General features: G+C 40.4%; 1 protein-coding gene across 1 annotated transcript in view; it reads right to left on the reverse strand.

The window, feature by feature from the left end:
- The window catches only part of CDH20 (cadherin 20), a 198,176-nt gene that overhangs the window by 39,913 nt on the left and 134,937 nt on the right, over positions 1-23,326 (reverse strand). Inside the window, exons 2-4 of the mRNA XM_012774498.3 lie at positions 9,869-10,273; positions 1,351-1,645; positions 315-434 (exon numbers count right to left, since the gene is read on the reverse strand). Of these exons, the coding sequence (XP_012629952.2) occupies positions 315-434; positions 1,351-1,645; positions 9,869-10,114 (661 nt within the window). The 5' untranslated portion in view covers positions 10,115-10,273. The remainder of the gene's footprint in view (positions 1-314; positions 435-1,350; positions 1,646-9,868; positions 10,274-23,326) is intronic.

Consider the following 23,326-nt stretch of genomic DNA (forward strand, 5'->3'; position numbering starts at 1 on the left):
TTATAAGACCTTAGTCCCTAGGAATAGATACAACCACAGGAGTTTTGGAGGGCTAGTGAGGGGCTATTTTCTGTGTAGGCAGGTGCTTGGCTGCGGCAGTCAGACACCACACACTGTCTGGGCATAGTTCTGCTCTTACCCAGCAGGGCAGAGCTAGTTGGCTCTCTTAATCCTAAAGCTCATAATAATCTTCTCTGGTTAATACACTCCCTGGAGAGTCCTTGAAAAGGAGAACTGGGCATGTCATAGCAGCAGCTGTAAATTTTTAGGGAATAAAAAGCAAACACCCCTGATTTGACCCTGGCATCAGATACCTGTTTTGGAGTCCACAGAGAAGTATGGCTGGCCCTGGAGAATGCTGTACACGACCCGAGCACTGTTGCCGTAGGTTGGGTCATCAGCATCTGTGGCTGTCACCTGGATAACAGAGGTACCTGAGGAAGAGAAGTGGTGGAAACCTGTTCAGGCCCGATGGCTAACGTCTGGGTGCAATCCAGAATGGTCAGTCTTAGAGCACTTGCAAATGTTATGTTTGCTTCACTGGAAGAGTCCCCAGTCTAGGGCAAGCTTCCACAACTCCCATCTTGTACCTATTTATTATTTTTGAGACAGAGTTTCACTCTGTTGCCTGGGCTAGAGTGCTGTGGCATCAGCCTAGCTCACAGCAACCTCAAACTCCTGAGCTCAAGCGATCCTTTTGCCTCAGCCTTCCGAGTAGCTGGGACTACAGGCAGGCACCACCATGCCTGGCTAAGTTTTTCTATATATTTTTAGTTGGCCAATTAATTTATTTCTATTTTTAGTAGAGACGAGGTCTCACTCTTGCTCCCGCTGGTTTAAAACTCCTGACCTTGAGTGATTGTCCTGCCTCCGCCTCCCAGAGTGCTAGGATTACAGGTATGAGCCACCATGCCTGGCCTCATCTTGTACCTATTTAGTGGGGACAAGAGTTATTTGAGTTTTAAATTCTTTATAATAAGTAAGGACAACACAGGCTTTGGGTTCTTCATTGCTCTATTAGTAATACTAAAATACTCTTGTGAATCAAGTATTCCATCTATCTACTTTTCTATCTAATCTTTTGTTTTTAAAGAATCAGAGCTGAAAAATGGTAATAGCCTTATTATTATTTATTATGGCTGATTCAGCCTTATTATTTATTATGGCTGATTCCAATGTCTAAGTAGCTTCCTGCCATTTTGGTTCAGTTTTATAATTTGTGAGCCGTTCCTCACATACTCTTTCTCCTTCTCTGCATATGTGTGTGTGTGTGTGTGTGTGTGTGTGTGTGTGTATGAGTCTCCTGTAGAGCAACTGCTTGCTGTGAAAATCAGTGAATCGCCACCTTACCCACTGGTGACATTTCTGGCACAGTGGCAACATAAGGTCCATCCAGGAACTTGGGCTCATTGTCATTGATGTCTTGGATTTTGATGATGAATTCTGACTCTGGCTCCATTGGCCTGCCTGTTCTCCTATCTAGGGCTTGAGCCCTCAAAATGTACTGGGCTCTTTCCTCTCGATCGAGCCTCTGAATGGCATGGATGTCTCCAGTGGTGTCGTCGATGGTAAACACGATGCCTGCGCCTTCTCCCGAGAGGATGTATTTGATGGATCCATCTCCCCTGTCCATGTCTGAATGAAGCTGGAGAGTAAAAAGCACCAAATTCTCATTATGGATATGAACAGGAGTTGGAAATAAATCAATTTTTCAGTTTGGGACAAACTTATGACCTCCCTTCATGTAGGAAGATTTTTTTTCCACTCAAATGTTTAAGAAGCTTGTCTACAAAGAACTACTATGCACTGAACACGATTGTATCAAGGAACAAATACAGGCTGATGAATAAGTAAAGTTTTTCCACATCACATTCAGTCTCCTCTAGTCACTATTATATTTTACAGTTCCTCTCCCTGAGAAGTATAGAAAACAGGAACTCCAGAAAGTATAGTTCCCCAAAGTGAGAATAGGAGCAAGTCCAATAAGAAGGAACCCTGTCTTCCCTTTTAAGAAAAAAATAAAATGGCAAGCCTAAACATCTTTAAAAATTGCTATAAATTAATTTTTGGAATATCAAAATCTTTTATGATGATTCAAGTTGGCTGAAAAGCTGATGAAGTGATTCATACCTAGCTTAAGGCCACTGTAGTGGGAATACTATCGACCTCCATGGACCCTTGTAACTCTCCGATTCTCTGATCCCAGTTCTGTAGTTTCATTCGGTGGGACTATGCTTCCTTATGTTTTAGGTGTCAAATGGAATTTAACTGCTGGTTATTATTCTTTCTATCAATGTGTCTCTCTTCTTGGTGGGACCAGTTCTGGGTTCATAATTGAGTCACTTAAATCTATATGGGGATGGTTGAGTTAGGGAAATGCTTTTATTTGCCTATCCAACTCTATTCCTTTCCAGATTACTTAATAATTCTCAAAAGGAGTCCAGGGGCACTATTTTTAATCTCAGGCCTAGATATTTCTGTCTCTGTAATATCTAAGTATAGATAATGTGTATAGGTGGTAAGAGCCTTGCAATTTCTGCTATCCCATGGGTAATTGTTTCTTTGTCTCTAAAGGGGGCAACAAAAAATTAGTTAAATTTAGTCAGTCACCACTAAATCTGTTGTTGCTTGGATTGTAAGCACTTTGCATAGCTCAGCAATGAAGTTCATGAGATTAGTTTATAAAACAGATGACCAGATTTAGGTTTAAGGTGGGGAAGCCACTATATCTGGCCCAGACACTGTACCAGTTATAAATTGAGGGCCTTTTACTAAATTATTTTATGTTTATAACTGTTAATTTCCTCATATTTTAAATGTGGAGAAGAACATTAATAATTACTCTGAAGGGTTGTTGGGATCATTAGAGATTAAGGTACGTAAAGCACAGTACTTTCCCATAATAGGGATGCTATAAATGGGACCGATTATGTTGCTGACATACGTGCATAGAGAAAGGGTATTAACATACCCAGCTCTTCTCTGCTCCCTTCAAACCTCCTGGAGTGCAGGAGAGGAGGTAAAAACAACCTGTTGGCTTTTTTGTTATGCATAGTCCAATGGTAAAAGCTGCAGAAGGCCACCTGAAGCATGGCCGGGACAGTGTTACTCTGTGGATTAAATGGCAGGGACACCAACAAGACTCCTGAAAATGTATTCACAGCATCCCCAGACAGGGATGGGTTTTGAGGTTGTGGCTGGCTTTTGAGCTGATCTTAAATTGACTCACGGCCAAATCACACAGGCAACGGTTTTGCTGCCTGGAGAAACTCAGTTGTGTCTTATCTAGAGAAGGGAAATAAGAGAATAAAATTGAATGAAAAAATAGCTGTGGATTTTATTTTCTACTTAAAGTATTCTATTTAGAATATGAAATTCTCACATTTCCTCATTCTGTATTCAGTACTATCATTCTTTTTCTTTCTTCTTCTTTTTTTTTTTTTGTACAATCCAAATCTTCTACTTATGCAGTTACTAAAAAGTAGAGGTGTCCAGCTATTATTGTGTGGAATAGAAAGCCATTTTATTGGGAACTAGGTACAAAGAAATGGAAATCTATTCCATTTGGAACTGTATTCCGAGGCAGAGGAATGAAATTGGGAGGAGAAGAACAAGGATCTCGGGATGTATTTTAAATTAAAATTATATATATATATATATATAAACTATGGGTGCCTGTGTGTTTACATATGTAATATATGTACATGTATTATAATTTTGAGGCATGTAGCATAGGACTTAGAATGAAATAGGTTAATTTAGGGAATGGCAGATTATTTTGGGGGGGGGGAATAGAAGCTGACATGAAGGACATACCCAGTACTGTTTTGAGGTGATCTATTTGTCATCTAAAAAAGTTTGTCCTGTGAGCCTTAAAAAACTAAGCACACTTGTGGTCATCATAGGCCAGGCATACATGCTTGCGGGGAGTGCTTAATAAATAGCAGAAGCCACACTCTGCTGCTGAAGGGGAGACGCGGTTCCTGGGGTTCCCGGCTGGAGTCACACGGAGTCTGGCCTGGAGCTCGGATCTGTTTTCTTTGCTCTCACCTGTGTTGGGAGAAGAATTTGAGGAGGTGTCTGGACCGTGAGTTCCTTGAAGGCAGGGGCCATGTGATTGTCATCTTAGTGGGGGTCCTGACACGTAGTGCGTGCTCAGTGGAATTTTACTGGAAGAAGGGTACAGGGTTAGGGCTTAAAGCTGTTTGTGGAACGGCGCTGTTCATTTTTAAAGTGCTAGCAAGCACCTCTCAGTAGCTTCTGAGTGCGCGTCTGCGCATGCGCGGGTGCGCAGGGGAGCGGGGAAGGAGGGAGAGACAGCCACGGGGAAGCAGGATGCTGTCAGCGGTTGACGGGGCCAGGGTCTGCCCACACAGAACTGATTTCTGAAGAATGTAACTGTATCGGTTCGAGGTCTAGTCAGGGAACAAAACTTACACGTTATTTCAGCAGACTTTAATATGGAGGACTGAAAGGCGTAAAGGAAATACCATCAGAGAGCTAACAACTCCAGGGAAAAACAGCCAATGCCCCTTTGGCTGGGGCGACAGAGGGCAGAGTTTGGGGCTCTTGGCCTGTGAGTGTCTGGAGGGGGTGCCCCTCCAGGCTGGGCCTGAGGCCTCTGAGGAGGGAGTGCTGCCCCTGGGGCTGGGGCCTCAGGAGTTGAAGAGGGGCCCTGTCCCCTGTCCTGAGACCTGGGCTCAGGCTTCCAAGAAGGGGACAGCTGTCTGTGATGCTGGCATTTCTGAGGGGGCGTGATGAGGCTGGGAGGTAAAAGGAGCAAGTCCCTTCTCCCTCCTCCTGCCTCCTGGTCTCCTTCTGGTACATTCTATGGGCAGAACCTAACGGGGAGCAGAGCAGGTTGGAAAAGGAGAAATCGTGGTTTGGAGAGTCCCAGCCCCAGCACCACGGAGCTGAGTATGGAAAGGCGAGCAAAGAGCTGGGAGACACTAGCTTAATAACCCACGCAGCAGTGCACATTTAATATTCTGCTTTACCAGCCATAGAATACACATTTGGTTTCGAAAATTGCAAAGAAGAGACATTAACAGCTTTTCTCCAAGTCACTCAGCAAATTGGCAGTGTAATAAAAATGTGCTTTATATTTATCCATATTTAATTCAACTAACACTGACTGAGCACCAGCTATTTGGAGGAAGGTAAGGAGCTTCTAAGTGCAGTTGGCAGCACATAGTTATATATAACACATCTTGGGAAAACAATTTTTCCCCCCAAAAAATCTCTTAGACCGAATAAGACAGGTGAATATCTCACTTATCCTAATAATTCTTTAGTCTTTAATATCTTCAGCCAAAGGAGTAGTGAATGATGGAAGTGTGTGTAGAATCTGAACACTCTTAGTTGACTTAGGATTTTGAAAACAAGGGTGATTTTCCTTCCTTTTGTCATCTTTCAGAGTGCCTTGAATAGTTCCAGGAATGCCACACGTGCTTACAATTTGCGGTTAGACAGCTTCCATGTAGTTGTTAACCTCGGCATGACTTGGACCCACAGATTCGTGCACAAGCACAAGCTCTCTGCACCCCCCTCTTTGCATATGTCAATATAATCTAGCTTTAACACGACACCGCCTTGTCCCTGGAAAGCCCACTGTGGATTTTATAAGGCCATACCAATTACAGCTGATAATTGTTGCCATACTCCTTTCTGAAATAAGCAAATACTCTGGCAGGCTCTCTAAACAGACATCTTCCAGAGCTCAAGGTGACAAGCGGAATGCCCCTGGGGTAAAGAGAATGAAAGGTAGATGAATTCTCTTTCAAAAGACAGTACAGGGGGAAAGTGCCTGGGTAAGTGAATATGTAACTATCTTCTCCATGTGGAGGTAACAAATCAATGCAGGGTGAAACCCTTCCCTGGACGCTGGTGTGCTGATTGGATCAGTTGAGATGACTGATGAGATGCACAGGTGTCGTGTATCCTGGGTTGGGGTAATTAGGAAAGGGTGTATACTAATCGTGAGTACTAGAGGGTGCTACGCAGCTAAGTATTCCCCAACATCAGAGATAAAGGGATAGGGATACAGTCAGGCTCAGGTGGATTTCTGATCCCACTTTAACACCACTGACTTTTCTGTATGTCCTCAGGGCTAAGTCTAAAGCCACTGGCCACATGTAGATTAATATAAAGGAAATCCTATGGCTTCTATGTAAGAGTGATGGATATTTCTTTTTTTTTTTTTTTTTAACTTTTTCCAAAACATTTATTTGTTCTATCGTTGGATTTGTTTCAGTTTCTGGGTCTCTGGACTTAACACTGATTGGAATTATTACTGATGCAATGCACAGCAGCATTTTGGATTCAGAACTCCTGGGTTTTCTCTTGGTCAACTTGGGCTGCGTCTTTAGAAAAGCTACGCCACGTCTCTCGGCTTCAGTTTTATCTCCCGAGTGATGGATATTTCTACCTGGGATTTAACTGCTACCCATGGTCTAACTTTGGGCAATGGACATAACCTCATTGAGCCTGGTTCCCTGGGTTAATTATACTTACCTCCTAGTATTACTATAATGATTACATTATAACACTTACATGAATGTGACTGACACATAGTACTGTGGTAGTCCAATAAAAACCCTTGTCTTTCTGCACTTCTGTGTGGCCAGTTCTGTGCTAGCTACTCAGTGTCAGGGGGTTATAAACGAGGTTAGGGAGGTGCGTCTCCATTTCTACCCTTCGGAGGAGGGAAGAGAGCCCTAAATTGTACATGCACACAAAGCAATTACTGAGTACAAACATATTCTTTGCTTAAGCTTATTTTGGCAGTAGCCGTGTATTATACGTCTATCTGGGAGAAACGTTTTACAAATATGGAGAAGCTAGAAGTCTTTGGAATTCTGAGCAGATGAAGGATGTGTAGAAGTGGCTTTTACCTGGAACCCTGAGGAATTTGAATGTGGCTTAAGAGAGGAGGTGACCACATGTCCCAGGCAGGGCAGCAGCGTGGGCACACATCTGGGGTGGGGACCAAGGTGGCACGGGTGTCAGGGCCAGTAAGTAGATTCAGCTTGATTGGGATGAGGACCTGATTCGAGAAACTGTGAGACAGGGCTGGATTAGGGAAGAGGGTGTCCTTGAACTGTACGGTAGGAGCTCTGATAAGCATTTGAGAGCTCCAATGCCTTCTTAGTCAGAGGAAAGGGTGCCTCAAGGAGATAAATGTCCTGAGCCCTGGAGGAGGGATGGGAAGACCTCTCCATAGGGAGATAGGCCCCTCGGGCTTAGTTAATCTAATCATGGAGAACAGAGGATCGGGTAGTGACGGAGCCTGGAGAGGAAGAGGTGAGTCTGAGAGAAACTAGCATGGAAATACTGGACAGACATGGTGACTGAGATACATGAAGGATAAAGGAGACAATGAAAGGAGAAATCAAAGAAAATGCACAGGTTTTGAGGCCAGGGGATTTGCAGCTGCATTAGGTATGCATTACTGAGCTGCTAAATTCTCACAGTGAACTCCTGCTACTACTATTCCTATTACTACTCTTACCAGTACTGTTACTACTGTTGCTACTGTTACTACTATTCACTACTACGGGATAATGATGATTAAAGTCTTAATCTGGACCAGGTAGTGTGCAGAGTGCTCTACATGTGTTAGCTTATTTAATCCTTACTACACCATGAGGTATTCATTTCTTTATTCATTCATTCATTAAATATCATTTTGAGCACATTCTCTCAGAGGTGCTGTGTTAGGCCTTGGGGATGAAAAGGGAGCAGGGTTCTTGCTCTCATTGAGCTTCTAGACTAGGTGGGGGCTTCAGACAACAAAACATGTAAATAAAAAAATAAATACGGTAGGTTGTGCTTAGAGCTGTGTAAAAATAATGGTGGTGAGAGTCTAAGAGAGGGGCCTGCCTTAGAGAATAGCCAAGGAAGGCTTAGATTCAGAATGAGCCCCAAAGGGTAAAGAGACATTGACCCTGAAAGAAGCCAGGGGAAGCACATTTCATTGTGGGGGGACATGGAGGTGACGCTTGACAAGTTGTAGGAACTGCCCGAAGGCCATGTCCCTGGAACATGAGATCGAGGGAGAGAATAGCGTGGGATATGTTTGGGCACCAGGAGGCAGGGATGGCCTTGTAAGCTGCGGGTGGCATTTGTAGGGTTCAACACACGGAGGAAAGGCGTTGAAGACATTTATGTAGGGGAGAGACCTGATCTGATAAATTTCTGAAAAGATCATGGTGGAGAATAGATTGGAAGGAAGTGTGGGGGGCAGATAAGGGGACTGGTTGGGAGGATACATATTTGCCCAGGTGAGAGATAACAGAGATAAGGGAAATGAAGGGCTTGGGGTTTATTTAGTCTTAGGACTAACAGAATTTGCAGTTGGAGAGAAGGAGGCAGGGAAAGGGAAGAATGACCCCCAGGGTCTCTGCTTTCGGGCATTTTGAGTGATGGCAGTGCTAAGCTAGGGAAGACCAGGGCAGACCAGGTTCAGGAGGAAAAACAAGAGTTCCCGTGAGACATGCTATGTTTGAAAAGCCTAAGAGTCAAAAACGTGATGACGTCACATAGGTAGCAGGATTTATAAGTCTGGAAGCTTGGACGAGTGGTCTAAGCCAGAGATGGAGGTTGTGCATTTCTTGGCATAGAGGTGGTGTTTAAAACCCCAGGGGTGGTGAGTCCACCCAGGGAATGAGTGTGGGTGGAGAGGGGGCCAGGGTGAGGCTGGTGAGCCCCCAAAACCTGGGGTGAGGTGGCGGGAAGAGATGGGCAAATGAGGCTGGGAAAAAAGAAGGAGCAGCAGGGATTGTGATGGATGTGATGCCAAGACAGGAGAGCAAGTCAAGAGGAGGAACAAGGCGGGGCTGTGAATGGGACGTGTCACACACCGAGGCCATTGGGTTGGGTGGTAGGGAGGCCCTGAGGAGTGATGAAAAACTCAGCTTCAGTGCAGCAGTGGGCACACAAGGCAGGTGACTGGGTCAACGAGTGGGTGATAAGGGAAGAGCTTGTGTAGGCAACTCTTGAGAAATAGCAGTTCTTATTGCCCCTGTTCAACATCTGCAGAAGCACAGCCTGTTGGGGCTTGGCGACCTGTCCAAAGTCACTCTGGAACTCACCTACAGGGCTGGGCTTTGAACCCACCTGTGTCTGACTGTGAAACCCATACCATCAGCCTCTGTACTACACAAGTGTTTAAGTTATCATTTGAATGAATTATTAATTTTCTAATTAGTTCCGTGTCTCCCATTCTCTCTTACTTGGTTGCTTTCACAGAATGGTCCCTGATTAACATCCAAATAAAGTAAACACAGGAGAAAGCCAGGATTAAAAATGAAATGATGATAGATTAAATCAAGGGAACTCGAGTATAAAGTTTATAAATATATTCATTGATTGTCTCCAACTACCCTAAAGCACATGCTAGGATCTTCTGAAATGAAAAATGTTTGATCCTTTTTTTTTTTTTTCATTAAATTTGGGCCTCAGGCAATACCTGTGGAAATGCTTTGAAAAAAAAAATAAAAAGCAAAAAAAACCCCTGTACTCCCCCCTCTGCATTTCCCAGTTTCTCTCTTCCCCATCTTGTCACCCCTGGGAGGCTGCTGCTCTTTTGGGACTCGGATGGCTCTTGCAGGGTCAGGGGCTTTTCCTCTAAATCCTAATTTCAAGTTTTTGGACAGAGACATAGAGAAGGAGATAAATCTTTTCTTTCTGACTGATATCCGACAAAGCAAAAGTTACATTTTAGCCACGTGTCAAAAGTAACATGCCACTAGTTCATATTTTTCTCAGGCTTCGGACACAGACACATTCATATTCAATTCATATTCACATCCAACTTCAATGTCTGATACTCTGACACCAAGTGGGTCCCCTGCTTGGCACCTCTTACCTTGCCGACGTACAGAGGGTCGGTCCCAGTGTACTCTTCCAGAACGAAAAACTGGTTCCACACCCAGCTCCTCTTGGTCCGTTGATGTGACTGTGGCTTGTGTGACAGGAGGGCTTCTAATTCGCCTGGCGGTGTTGGGGTGCTCGAGAGAACGGAGGTCGTTAGGTCCATCAGTCCCCAGAAGTACAAGGACATGCCAAGTCCAAGCCAGCTCTTTGCATTGCTCATTCTACCAGAAGTCCACATGGGATTGCCAGGGTTTCAGAAAGTCGAGGATGATAAGCTACCGAAACTTGAGTATTTTCCAAATAATAATAACAATAATAATAAAAAACACAGTTTGTTGGACACTTATGCTTCCCAAATGAGATCCTGGTTCAAGTCAATCTGCTTGAAGTTGACTTCCTGTCAAGTTAAGGAAAACACAGTGTGATGATGTCAAATTCTTCCCTGCAGGCTGGTTGCAAGTTTTCAAGAAATGTCAGTAAATATTCAGTTTTCTACTCAATGAATTAAAGAATTTGTCATAACAGGTTATTGCTTTAGAAATGTTTGAGCAATAAATAATGTTTTGATAAAAAGAAGACAACGTATCTTGCTATAATCAATCCCAAACCTTTGGATATGGATTCAGTGGGAATAAAATTGCTGAATAAATTTCTTCTCAATGGTAACTTAGCTGGAGGGTTATGCTGTATTATTGATTGGCTTGAATTAATAGTGTGCTCTTTGAAATATTTATGATCAGACAGCCTCCTAAATGCTTAAAAATAGCATTCATTTCCAAAATTTACAGCTAATAACTAATATTTCCATTAGCCCAACTGCTTTTCTTAGCTTATTAAAAAAAGTAGCAAAATCAAACTTTTTTTTTTTTTGCCATCCACAATTATCTTGTGCCTATTCTTGTTATTGATAATGCTAGAAACCTTGGACTTCATTTATAAGCAGCCATGGATCACTTCTGATTTTAATCATTCTCTGAGCTGATGGTGGAATTCAAGTTTCACACTCTACTGCTTTGGCTCTGAAGCACTGATAGGGGCTGCTAATGTGACCTTTCTAGGATGTGAATGGTCAGTTAATCATTATATCCTTCACAAGAGACTTTAAAGTGCTATTAGTCACATGACACTGTGAGCAAGCCAAGAGAGTCTGGCCAACACATTTCCTTTCTTGACCTGAAAGAGTCATTTAGGCAAAGGGATATTAACTTCTGCCCTGGGATACATTTTCATCAGTCAAATTCCTTTTGTTGCTATGAAGTCAGATTTAGCTGGTGACCTCACACATTGGCTGTGGCCTCATCAACCTTTTCTTCCCTTACATGGCTTGGTTTAATGAGATGGCATAATACTCAAGTCACTCTGTCAAAACAACCAAATTGTCTTTTGTGGGCTTAATATTATGTTTTCACTGTTAATTTGAAGAACTACTGTCATCTTCTTAGAACAAATGTGTGTATTTGGAGAGTGCAGATCCGTGCAACCAAATAATGCTTCATTTATACAGGTGGTTTACAGTGAATGCATTGATGCTAACTCAGTTACCACTCCCACCTGTCAGTATCAGAACTGGTTTGGGCTTCCTCTCAAATACTGACTATTGAAACGTATGAAAGAATTTTTTTTAAAAAATCTTATAATCATTTCATACAATATGTTATTTCATTTCTGTATAGGAAATCACTTCAATGAGAACGTATAAAAAGGAAAAACCTTAGGGAGACGATAGAACTTTTTAGAATGGGAGGCTGTGCTTCTTGCAAGCTCCAGCTCTAAAGGCAGATTGGTTGTTTTTTTGTTTTGTTTTGTTTTTTTTTGAGACAGAGTCTCACTTTGTTGCCCAGGCTAGAGTGAGTGCCGTGGCGTCAGCCTAGCTCACAGCAACCTCAAACTCCTGGGCTCAAGCAATCCTCCTCCCTCAGCCTCCCAGGTAGCTGGGACTACAAGCATGCGCCACCATGCCCAGCTAATTTTTTCTGTATGTATTAGTTGGCCAATTAATTTTCTTTCTATTTATAGTAGAGACGGGGTCTCGCTCTTGTTCAGGCTGGTTTCGAACTCCTGACCTCGAGCAATCCACCCGCCTCAGCCTCCCAGAGTGCTAGGATTACAGGCGTGAGCCACCGCGCCGGGCTTGATTGATTGTTAAGAAGAGGTAAGCCAGCTGCACCTCACTGAGGGTGATGTGTTTGCTAATAAAGAACAGTGGTGCTGAAACACCTACTGAAAGGTGAGTTACCAAATATTAGCTGTTCCCTCTCTCTTTGGACCAGTGGACAGAAACCTTGCTCATGTTGTGTAAGGAGGAATGTTCTGGAAGAAGGAATCTTAACCCAGGAGATGAGTTGACGAAAAAGATCGATGAGAAATGGCTGTGCTGCTTTAGGACCTAGAAAGTGGACTAAAGGGCAGTGCCCAACAAAGCTACTGCCAGAAGACTATGATTGGGAAACCGCAAAGGGAATACCCCATATATTGTAGGATACAAACATATCTATAATTTCTCAAAGAGCACTAGACTAAGAGACAGTTTGGTTCCTGGTTCCATCTTCATTACCTCTGACTTGTCCTATGCGTGTTAGTTTCCTCGACAATAATTCTCCCACCTACCTCATTGGGCTATGATGAGAATCTGATGGGATAACGCAGATAAAAGTGGTCCGTAAATGACCAAGTTACCAACGGACATTGGAACAATCACATAAATTACCTGCTTCATGTGTAAAAATGATGGAGCTGAGGCTGGAGCATATATTTATTTCATGGGCACCTTTGGGACCAAATTCTGGAAGGGCTTATAATGTACATTATTTCTCAGATCTCACATTTGCAATAAGTACTGTTTGGTAGCAGATTCTGGCTAAGCCTACTTCTCTAATAATCAAACACTGTTTTTCCATCGAAGGAAATTTAATGAAGGACTAGCTATTCGATAACTCAACAGCAGAGAAAATTCTTTCATGAATTGCACTTATCAAAGATAGAACTCAATATATACATATACATTCTATTTAATGTATTTCCTTTAATGTCTGTGTTTCATGTATGTACATTTTGCCTAAGCACACATATTGATTATTTTCTCTGGCTAGTTTTAGCAGCTTGGAGCTAAGGGTGTGTGTGCATGTGTGTGTGAGGTGTGCAGATGACCCCCATCCTGCTTCCACTGGCTAAATTTTATGGACAGAATGAAATTTGAGGAAATTTTGAGGGATCTTAAGTAGTGCCCTTTATGTTCTCCCATGTCTTGCAAAGCAGAAATGCATTCTCGCCAATTCAAACCCCTTATTTTTACATGTAGGCATGATCTGAGGAGCTCAAGGGAAAAAAGCATTCATTGGAAGCTTTGTGATGAATATTTTGTAGGTGGTTCTGTTGCTTCTGCTTCTATCTCCCTCTCTTGCCCACTTTGGCCTCCTACACACTAGTGCAAAGTTCTCATTTTCTTCGCTTTCACTGCACATGTACGAAAGTGGTGTTGGGGTGTTGAGGTCCTGTGGAGCCCTTGGTGATCCTGTAAAAGCTGATAGTGCCCTCTCAGATTCTTCTTCACAAACCCTAAGTAACAAAGATGGCAGGGCCTGCAAACTCGCTAAGATTGTCGTAAATAACTTGATAGTGACAGTTGATGGAAAGCATTTTATTTCTGCTTCCTTAGGGCAGAATGCATGAAAAACACTCTCTGCCTGGCTTTTTAGAAGGTAAAAGCTGGGTTATACAATAGTAGGATTATTCTTTACACAAATTAGAGCTGTTTTTATACAAAACAGTTCTATAGAAAATACTAACCAGTTTGCAATTATTATAAATAATATGGTTCTCATATTCATGTTTTTTCCCTACAGGATATGAATAGCGATAAATGCGTTTGGGGATGGGCTAATCTAATTGCTGTTGTTCTTATAAAAGAAGATACAGATATATATGTGTATTCGTATATATAGATCTGCTTTGGAAGACTACATATGCCACGTGAAGAATACATTAGTGGAAATTGACTTCTGTGTTAAATGAGTCTTTTAAAAGTTTCCTCCCCCCATCCTCCCTATAGAAAGCAAACAGCTTGGTAATGAACACAGTAGGAAGAAATTAAAGTTGTACATAAAGTGTGCTCTCAGTGAATTGTTTATTTTGTTACTTAAATTCATTGTGATATTTAAAATGTAGGGGGGAGGGATGGTTACTGCTTTCTCCTTGCAATGAACTGGGCTTTTATGGTATTCCTGATTTCTTTCCTCGTCATTCCAGTTTTCCTGAACTTTTCATGGTTAATGGAAGTGCTACTCAGCAAAGCTCATGTGATCTCTCTGTAGAAGCGCTCAGTCAGTTCCGCTAGTGACTCCCCATATGAAGAGGGGGTATTTTAAGGTTCTGATGTGGCCAAATGCCTTTATAGAGGTAAATGTAGACAGTAGTGTTATGGTTTTAAACAGCTAAATTTCTTAAGCTATCACTTTTACTTATAATAAGTGCCTCAAAAATGCACTTAAAAGAAAAAAGAAAAGAGAGACGTTATGGAGATCTTAGATATTACAATGAAACATGACAGTGCACCATAAGGTACATCAACATTAAATCAGAATTCAACTCAATGTCATAACGTTATTCAACCTCCCAATCAAGGCTCTCTCTTGGGAAATGTAAACAAACCCATTTTACTTAGGAGTGAAAATCATCTGGTATACAGCACAGAACCCCCAGGGAATGAATAGCACAGGTGGTCATGGGTGTAAGTTAGAGTGAAAAGTTCATGTGATGATCATATATTTGAATGTGCACAGTTCACAGATAACAATATTCCCGTTGTGGAATTCCATAAAGAAAACATTTTCAGTGTCTCTGCAAATAATCTTTCAACATTTCTGGATCTGCTTGCATTACGTCTGCGCTATTCACCAAAATCCATCACTGGGGATTTGTTTTGGAAAGGCTGTATACGGAATGGTTTTGTGTACTGAAAGCTGAGATGGATCTCTGACTGGAAGTCATTTTCATTTACTTTGAAGGTTCCACACATCTCAGTTTCCTACTGGGCAGTCATTAGGTGATTGGCAGTTCCATTGCTCTTCTGTGGCCATCAACGCGTCAGCCTACTCAAAGCCACCCATCTGTGGAGGCAACCACCTCTTGACAGAGCCAGAAGAGGTAGTCCAGGTACTGGATTGCCTGGATTTTGAGTTGCTCTCTCACTTCCATTCCCTTCCTCAAGCCTCACCTCACTCACAACACACACCCCGCCCATCCGTCCCCAGCAACTTAACATTTCTGAAATGGGATGTGTCTTAATATCAGGGTGTACTTATTTCTTGTGCTTTCCTCACCCCTCAAGCTATTAATAAATTGATGGTGTGTGTAGAATTGAGGAATTACAATACTATCATTACTATTATTTTTAATTTGAACAGAGGAAGAAAAACAAAGAATACTTAATTTCCACAGAGATTTCTTAGAAAAGGTGGTCATCACTCTTGCTTTTTCTAAGTTTGGTTATTTATTTTTCTACGAATTTCTTCTACACCAAGTTCTTCAAGAACTGTGGAAATCCTGAGCCTAAATATTCAGCTCTTAGTAGTGTTCACTCAAGCTGTTGTCAGTTCTCTGAAATCTTCCCTTCCCACCACTCCTTCTTGCTCTCCCTTTCCTTCCCACAACCAAACTGGTCTCTTCGAGGGAGTGCAGTATTATAAATGGGACTGCAGAGTTCATAAATGGAACTGTGGGGTGGATGTGGGTGAGGGGAAGGTGTAGGGAGGCTCAGTTGACATTTAGGAACAATATCTAGTTTTATATAAGGGTGGGGATGCGTGAGTGTGTGTGTGTGTGTGTGTGTGTGTGTGTGCACGTGTGGCTGAGAGGAGTAGAGGGAAAAAGTGGTGGAAAGCTTGAATTATATAATTAAGAGCTGGCTTTCAAAAACTTGGTCAGTCCCATAACAAAACCTGCTGTGTGCACCTGTATACACTGTGACCCTCTAACTATCCATTCCATAGCTCAGGTCATGAAAAAAGTCATTTCCACTTTAGAAATCCTTTCTCTAGAGTTCATGCCCAATTCCTCTTTGCTTTTCATTCTGATTATAATCAATTTTTGCCATGGAGGGTGCCCTCTTCTTTCTTTCCATATCCTCCGAGGCTGGCAAATAGATTCTTTCTGATCCTTTCACCCATACTTAGTATCTAGTAAATGTTTTAATCCTCAAGGAGGCAGGAAGTTTTTGACCTACTTTACCTTTCCTCTAGTTTTCACTTTTAATCAAGCTAATGAAACTACAGCCCAGTCCATGGGCAATTTCTCTGACTCCAGTTAGACAAGAATGATCAATTTTGACTTTTGAGAGTTGTTCCACATGCTCACTAATTCCTCATCTTATGAGACATTTATAATTGAATTAAATGTGTGCTTATTCATTTTACAAAGCATGTATTTAAAATGTAATTCTTTGGCTAATGTTCTTCTTTGATAAGAAGTTGCAAGTGATTGCTGCTCAAGTGTTTTTTCTCTTATGACTTTGCCCTTGTACAGAATTTTAGGAAAGTAGGATAATCGTATAGTTTTCCCTGGCCTGTAAAGAGTGATTCCTAGGAAGAAGAGTTTCTGACAAAGGTAAGTTTGCTATGTAAAATTAAGACTTAGGATTTGGGTGTCAAATATGTTTAATTAAAGAATGGATTGTGAAGCCAGACAAAATTGGGCTCGAGTTTTAGCCCTATCACGTTACTAGCTGTGCAATCTTGAGCAAGTAACTTAAATTCATTCAGTCTCAGTTTTTCATTTACAAACTGGAGGTAATTAATAGACTTTGTCTCACAGGATGATTGTCAGAATCAAGTGAGAAAATATATATGAAACTCCCAGCATAATGTTTAATGTCTTGTGCCTGAAAAATAATAGGTGCTCAATAAATGTTAGGTCACTTTTCCTCCTTCGAGGAGTTTATAGCTTAGGGAGGAGATACTACCATTAATACTACTAGAAATAGCAGTATAAATAGGCATAGGCTTAATAAATACCATTAATAGCAGTGATGACAGTGTTGTAGCAACAGTAGCAGCGGCAGAAGCAGTAACAGCAGAAGTGAGGACATGGAGTGTCGATAATATGCCAGGCTGTGTTAAGTATTTACATTCACTTTGTCATTTAATGTTGATAAGAATTCCATGAAAAAGTATTATTTCCCCATTTTACACAGAAATAAACATGGTGTGCTGAGGTCAGCTCCTGCCACCTCTCACCAGAGTTGATTTATCACATCTCTTCCTGACTCCTTGGAACCGGCCATGGTGTAAGGATTAATATTTGCACCATGGGAATGTTTGGGGGATGGACACGCTTGAAGCTCTTACTCGAGGGGGGAGGGGGAGCATGGGCAATATATGTAGCCTTAACACTTGTACCCCCATAATACGCTAAAATAAAAAAAAATTTACACCGTGGGTATTGGCAAATGCTACATAGCTAGTAAGAGGACGAACTGGGATTTCTCCTCAGGGGAGACTCCATAGCATGTGCTTAATACGTGACTGTATCACAGATCCATCTGTGAGGAGAACCACAAGATCCCTAAAAACCAAAATGTTAGGCCAGGTCAGAAGAGAGAAATGATTTCTGTCAGGAGGATAAAGGTTTAAAGGAGCATATGAACTAGACCTTGAAACACAGAGAAGAGAGCATTCTAAGTGGAAGAAAATGCAGATACAAAGGTTTAGGTTTAGGATGCAAAGCCCTGTCTGGGAGAATAATAATTTAATTTGCTTAGAGAATAAGGTCCATTTAGGAGAGTAATGAGAGACGAGGCAGGAAATACAGGCATTGGATCCAGGTGTTTGGAATATATTTGGCAGTTTACAGTGAGCAACTAAAGGTTGTTTTGTTTTGTTTTGTTTTTGAGACAGGGTCTCACACTGTCACCTGGGCTGTAGTGCTGTAGTATCATTATAGCTCACTGCAACCTTAAACTCTTGGCCTCAAGCGATCCTCCTGTCTCAGCCTCCTGAGTAGCTGGGACTACAGGTGCGCACCACCATACCTGGCTAGTTTTTCCATTTTTTTGTAGAGATGGAGGTCTTGCTCTTGCTCAGACTGGTCTTGAACTTCTGACCTCAAGCTGTCCTCCTGCTGTGGCATCCCAGACTGCTAGGATTACAGGCATGAGCCACTGCACCTGGCCAACTAAAGGTCTTAAGCATGCCAAAGTAATATTGATCAAATCTCTGTTTAGTAGTATTCTTGGAGAGGTGAGAACATCAGTGAAGAGTCCAGGAAAAATTGCTAAGGAGAACTTCTACCAGGGATCCAGAGGAGGCAAAGTTGGGCCAGATGTTGGAAACACTGAGGAGGCAGAGTCTCCAACACTTGCAAATTGGTTATGAAGGAACGTGGGTATGGGAAAAGAGGAAGCAACCGGGACTTTATCTTCAGTACTTGGGTTATGGCAGGAAGTTGGGAGTAGGCCCTACATGGAAGCTAGGTGATAAATTTGGTTTTGGACTTAGGAGGAATAAAAAGATTCATCATTCCATATGTGATTATTTAAAGAGGTAAGAACTTTCTCTTTTTAGTCCAAAACTTCAAAACAGCTTTGGGCATAAAGAATGTGAGCTTCTCTCCCTTAGAGTGAACACAGTCCTCACTAGCACACAAAAATAGTGGGTGTTTTATTTTTCATTCTTCTAATGTATAAGAAATGGACACAAAGAAGACAAGTGGATGATCTGTTCAAGAAAATGAAAATTTGCCTGCTAACTCCCTAAAAAAAACCCTCATTGCTATTTATTATTTGTCTTGTTGAAGGAAAAGAAAAAACATGCCTTCTAATATATGCTTTTTAAAAAAATCTTTCTTTTGGAGCATGATGCATAAGTTGCAATCAGGACATCTTAGTTTAATGTCATTCTAGTTCTGCCACTCAATATGTGATGCTGGGCAATTGGCTTAAACCTTTTGAGCCTCAAACATGAGGATAACAATCTTCTTTAAAGGGTTATCACAGATTATCATGACCTCATAGTTTAGAGTAAGGTTTTTTATTTTAAAATTTTTTTACTTCCTATGTGCCTCCCTTTTCATTTATCTTTGCAAAGCAGTTTTTGCATTTCTTGTCCTGGCACTTCATCATTCTGGATTGTAGTTGTTTTGTCTGTCTTTTTCTCGTATTGTAAGCTTCCTAAAGGCATGAATGATGTCTTTTATGCTTGGTACCTAGTACAGTATTTGGCACATACTAGGTGCTTAGTAAGTATTAAGTAAGGGCCAATGTATTTTTAAACTGTAAAAAAGTATTCAACAGTTTGATATTATTCTTTCTGCCTTTAAGCTTTTAATTTGATTTAATTAATATTTTCCCTTACTTATTTTAATATCTGTTCCTATATGCAACATATTAGTGAACATATTAAGAGGCATGGATAATCAAAGATGGTACCATCAACAAAAGTAAAAAAAAAGCCAATGAGCTTTTACAAAAGATATTTTTATTCTTTAACAGAAAATATAATAAACTCTTAAGTGTCAGAAGTGTTCGGGAACTGTGGCATCATTTGTGAAATTAAAAATCATTTGTAGAAATGCTTGGAAATCTTATAAGAAAATTGGGATTTGAAAAATTACAGTGGCTTAAAATTATTTGATTTTTTAGTTGTTTAATTGAAAGGATATGATCTAATTCTCTCTGGTGGCTTAGATTTTTACTTCCTTGATTGGGGGGAATTTCGTATGAGAAGATTTTTTTTTTTCTCTAATTCTTTTCAAGGTGTTCTCTGGTAATTCCCTCTTTCTTGAACCTATAATCTCTTTATTACTCCAGGTCTCACCATATGACTATATTCACATCTCCTTTTACAATGTTTTTATACTACCTTCATATTTCAATGATAGTTTGGCTACATATGGAAATCTATGATACAGATTGCTCCACTGCCTTCTAGCACCCAGTATTACTGTTGAAAAATTCAATGCATTTTAGCAAAATAGTAAACTAAGAAAAAGATATTGGATCCAAGAGAAAAGAGACACAACATAGGAAAGTGGCAAGAAGCAGCCCCAGGATAACAGTTATGCACCAGGCTTGGGCCACAAAAGCCAGGCTAACACACAGTGGCCCCAGGAAAAAAATGAAGTGTTTGAGTGATTGAGAAACTCTTGCAGTATTTGGATAAATTATTGAGAGGCATGGGACAGATCTTTTGAGCATTTGGAACAAATGAGTGATACATATATCGAGAAGACAAGAAAAACAAAAACACTAGGCAATTGTTAACCCAGGAAAACAAAAAAGTTCTATAAGAAAGGAATTAAATTTTCATGTGCAGCTTTGCTCAGTAGAAAAAATTTTATGCATTTTATGCAAATTTTATGCAAAAAATTTAAACATTGGCTATTGTCTTAATGAATATTGAACTCTAACTATGTTGAGAGGGTGAGGGAGGGAGAGCGGATGGGAATATGTCTAAGGAAAACCAAATCCTCAACTACTCTACTGGGAAATCAACTACTAATTTATAGAATGAAAATTTCAATAAATGTCTATAAAAACATATTACTTAGAAATATATTGACAAGCCAGGTATGGTGGTATGCACCTGTAGTCCGAGTTACTTGGTAGACTGAGGTAGGAAAATTGCTTGAGCCCAGGAATTTAAGGCTGTCTTGCACCATGATGGTGCCTGTCAGTCGAAACTGTGCTCCAGCCTGGGCAACAGAGTGTGATCGCATCTCTGGGGGGAGGTGGGGGTAAGGAGGGAGCAAAAATATATTGATAAATACTTCAAGAAACAACTTTGGGGTTTATGTTTGGAGATTGGGGCAAGGTATTGCTTCTTTTATTATAAGTCTTTCAGTGCCATCTTTTTTTTTTTTAACCTATGTAAATATTTTACTTTTAATAAAATAAAAACTGATTCAGAAATTTAAAAGCATATTCAAATAAGAAAAATAAGCCCTGAAAATCTGACTATAAAAGAAAGCCTTCTAACAGATTGAGTGAATATACTTTCTATGTTTTAGAACTTTTTTTTTACTTTTAAGTGTTCTGAGTGGTCTTAAGCTGTTTTTCCACAAACTCTTAAACAAGATGGAACTAAGGTTGACAGGAAATAAACATCAGTTTCTAAACATTGTAAAAAAAAAAAAAAAAAAAGAATGGATCTTATATCTATGTACATACTTACATATTAGGGCTTCTTTTCCCTCCAAAACTTGCAACTATTATATTTGTGGTATGTCTTTCAATTGTGGTTTCAGAGGATCAAGGAAGTGGAAATACTTTAGTATAGGGATTTTCAGAACTATGCTCTTTTAGGTTTTAGAAGTTCTAAAGCTTTTTCAAGATCTACTATGAAATTGCTAGGCTCAGCTTCTTATTTCCGCCTTTCCTTTTTACTATGTTCCCTTTATTAATCTCCACCTTAATCTGTATTACATATTTGGCAAGAAAGACTTCTTCAGTAAGTTGGTTCACTGTGGGTAAAAAATAGTCTATATTTCTGTACTTCACCATCCACCATCTACTCCCCATGCATTGAATAATCAAATGGAAAAAATTAAACCATGCAGGTTAATAGAACGTGTGGGAAACAAAATAAAAACTACTAAGAAAACATGTAGGTAAATTTTTTTTTATAATACTGGGTTGGGATAATAATCCCAAAGTATTATAAAAGGTAATAAAGGAAAATGTTAGATTTGATTAAATAATTAGAAATTGTTATATTTTTATGTATGAAAATTAGGCAGCATGTGAAAACAAGAGCTTATGATCTTTAGCATATTAAGAGATCATTATGCTCAGTGTCAAAAAAGATAATTCCAAAAGAGAATGATTTAGTGACAATAAGAGAAATTCACAAAAAGGAAACAAAATGACTAATAAATACAGGAAAAACATTTTACTTTCACAATTAGCTGAAGAATACAAGTAATAAAATATCATTTCAACCAATTAAGTTGGCTAACATTAAAAAATAAGCTAACCAATGTTGCTAAGCATATGTTGCTCGTATACTTCAGATGGGTTGATAAAAGCTTTCAAAAGCTTTCTGGAAGGCGATTTTGCATTATGTGTCATGCCTTTAAAATGACTATATAATTGCTCTTAAGGAACTAATTATGATAACATATTTAAATTTGAATTTATTAGCATTCTTACAGTAAAAATTAGAATAATTCAGATTTGCAATAATAGATGATTCTAAAAATTATGATATACTCATGTAAAGGGATACAATGCAACTTTGTTTTTGAAGGAAGAGTGAGAATCGGTTTTAAAGCTATTCTCAAAAACACCATTTACTATCAATTTCTTAACACATTGTTGCCACACCCCTTTCAACTGCAGAAACAGAGAATTTAGCCACTTCACAGTTTTATAAGTAGAAAATCTATTCTGTAGAAATACCTCAAGATGAACTATTACAATGGGTCAAGTTATATTAGAATTAGCTGACCCTAGATTGATAGTGTCCATTATCTATAGATCCTGATTGCCTTTATAGCAGGTAATTGTAGAGGGCATTGTTTATGAGCCTGAGAGTCAATATTCTCGATACCACTGCATCGTGGATCTCCCCAACAGACTGTGCCCAGCTGTGTGTATTTGAAGTTGTTATTTGGTCTATAGGCTGTAGTGGCAACCTGCCTCTAATTATATCATAGAAAAAAATCATGGGGCAAGGATTGGTTAAATGTCTTCATTTTCCCGGGATATATTTTATTTCCTAATGGTTCTTCGGTAAGGTTCTCCAGTTCAGTAACCGGAACCACCTTTCAAACAAGTATGAGAGGTGGTCTCAATGTGGACCTTGAACACATTACAGAATCTCTCTGCCCCCCAAAGTCTAGTCCCATCAGCTTCTGATAGGGTCACTGAATATATGCTTAAATTTATATTCTTCTTGGAAAGTTCTATCATGTAAACAGGGAATTTATATATTAAAAAAAATATTTCCAAATGTCCCAACACAAACTAGTCCCCAACTAGGTTCTTCCAAGCAAAGTGGAGCCATCATGGATCCCAGAAGTGACCAGCACTTCATCAGGCGTGAGAATTATTTGAGTCAGAATCCCCTCAACCATTTCAGGCACATTGGAATCCAGCCTAGTTTTGACATCAAGGTCACCAGCTAGACTGAGGTGTGCATTAAGGGCTGCAACTGTTTTCTCATGCAATGAGGGAAGGGGGTCTGACCCACTGGTCTTCCATCATTTGTCCTTGGACTGGATCATTTTGGCACTAAGTCCTATTTTCTGGCTAGCTATTTTTATGAGACAAGTCACCTCAAAACATAGTAGCTTAAAACAAGTTATTTTATTAATTTTTGTGGTTTTCTTTGGGCCTGGAATTTGGACATGTCTTGGCTGGGTGGTTCTGGTGTTTCTCAGGTGTTGCAGTGGCTAGAACTGGGACAGCTGGGATCTGGTGCAGCTGGGGGCTGCTGGGCATCTCTGTCTCTCCGTATGG

The sequence above is a fragment of the Microcebus murinus genome, chromosome 17 (assembly GCF_040939455.1).
Source record: "Microcebus murinus isolate Inina chromosome 17, M.murinus_Inina_mat1.0, whole genome shotgun sequence".
Classification (NCBI taxonomy): domain Eukaryota; kingdom Metazoa; phylum Chordata; class Mammalia; order Primates; family Cheirogaleidae; genus Microcebus; species Microcebus murinus.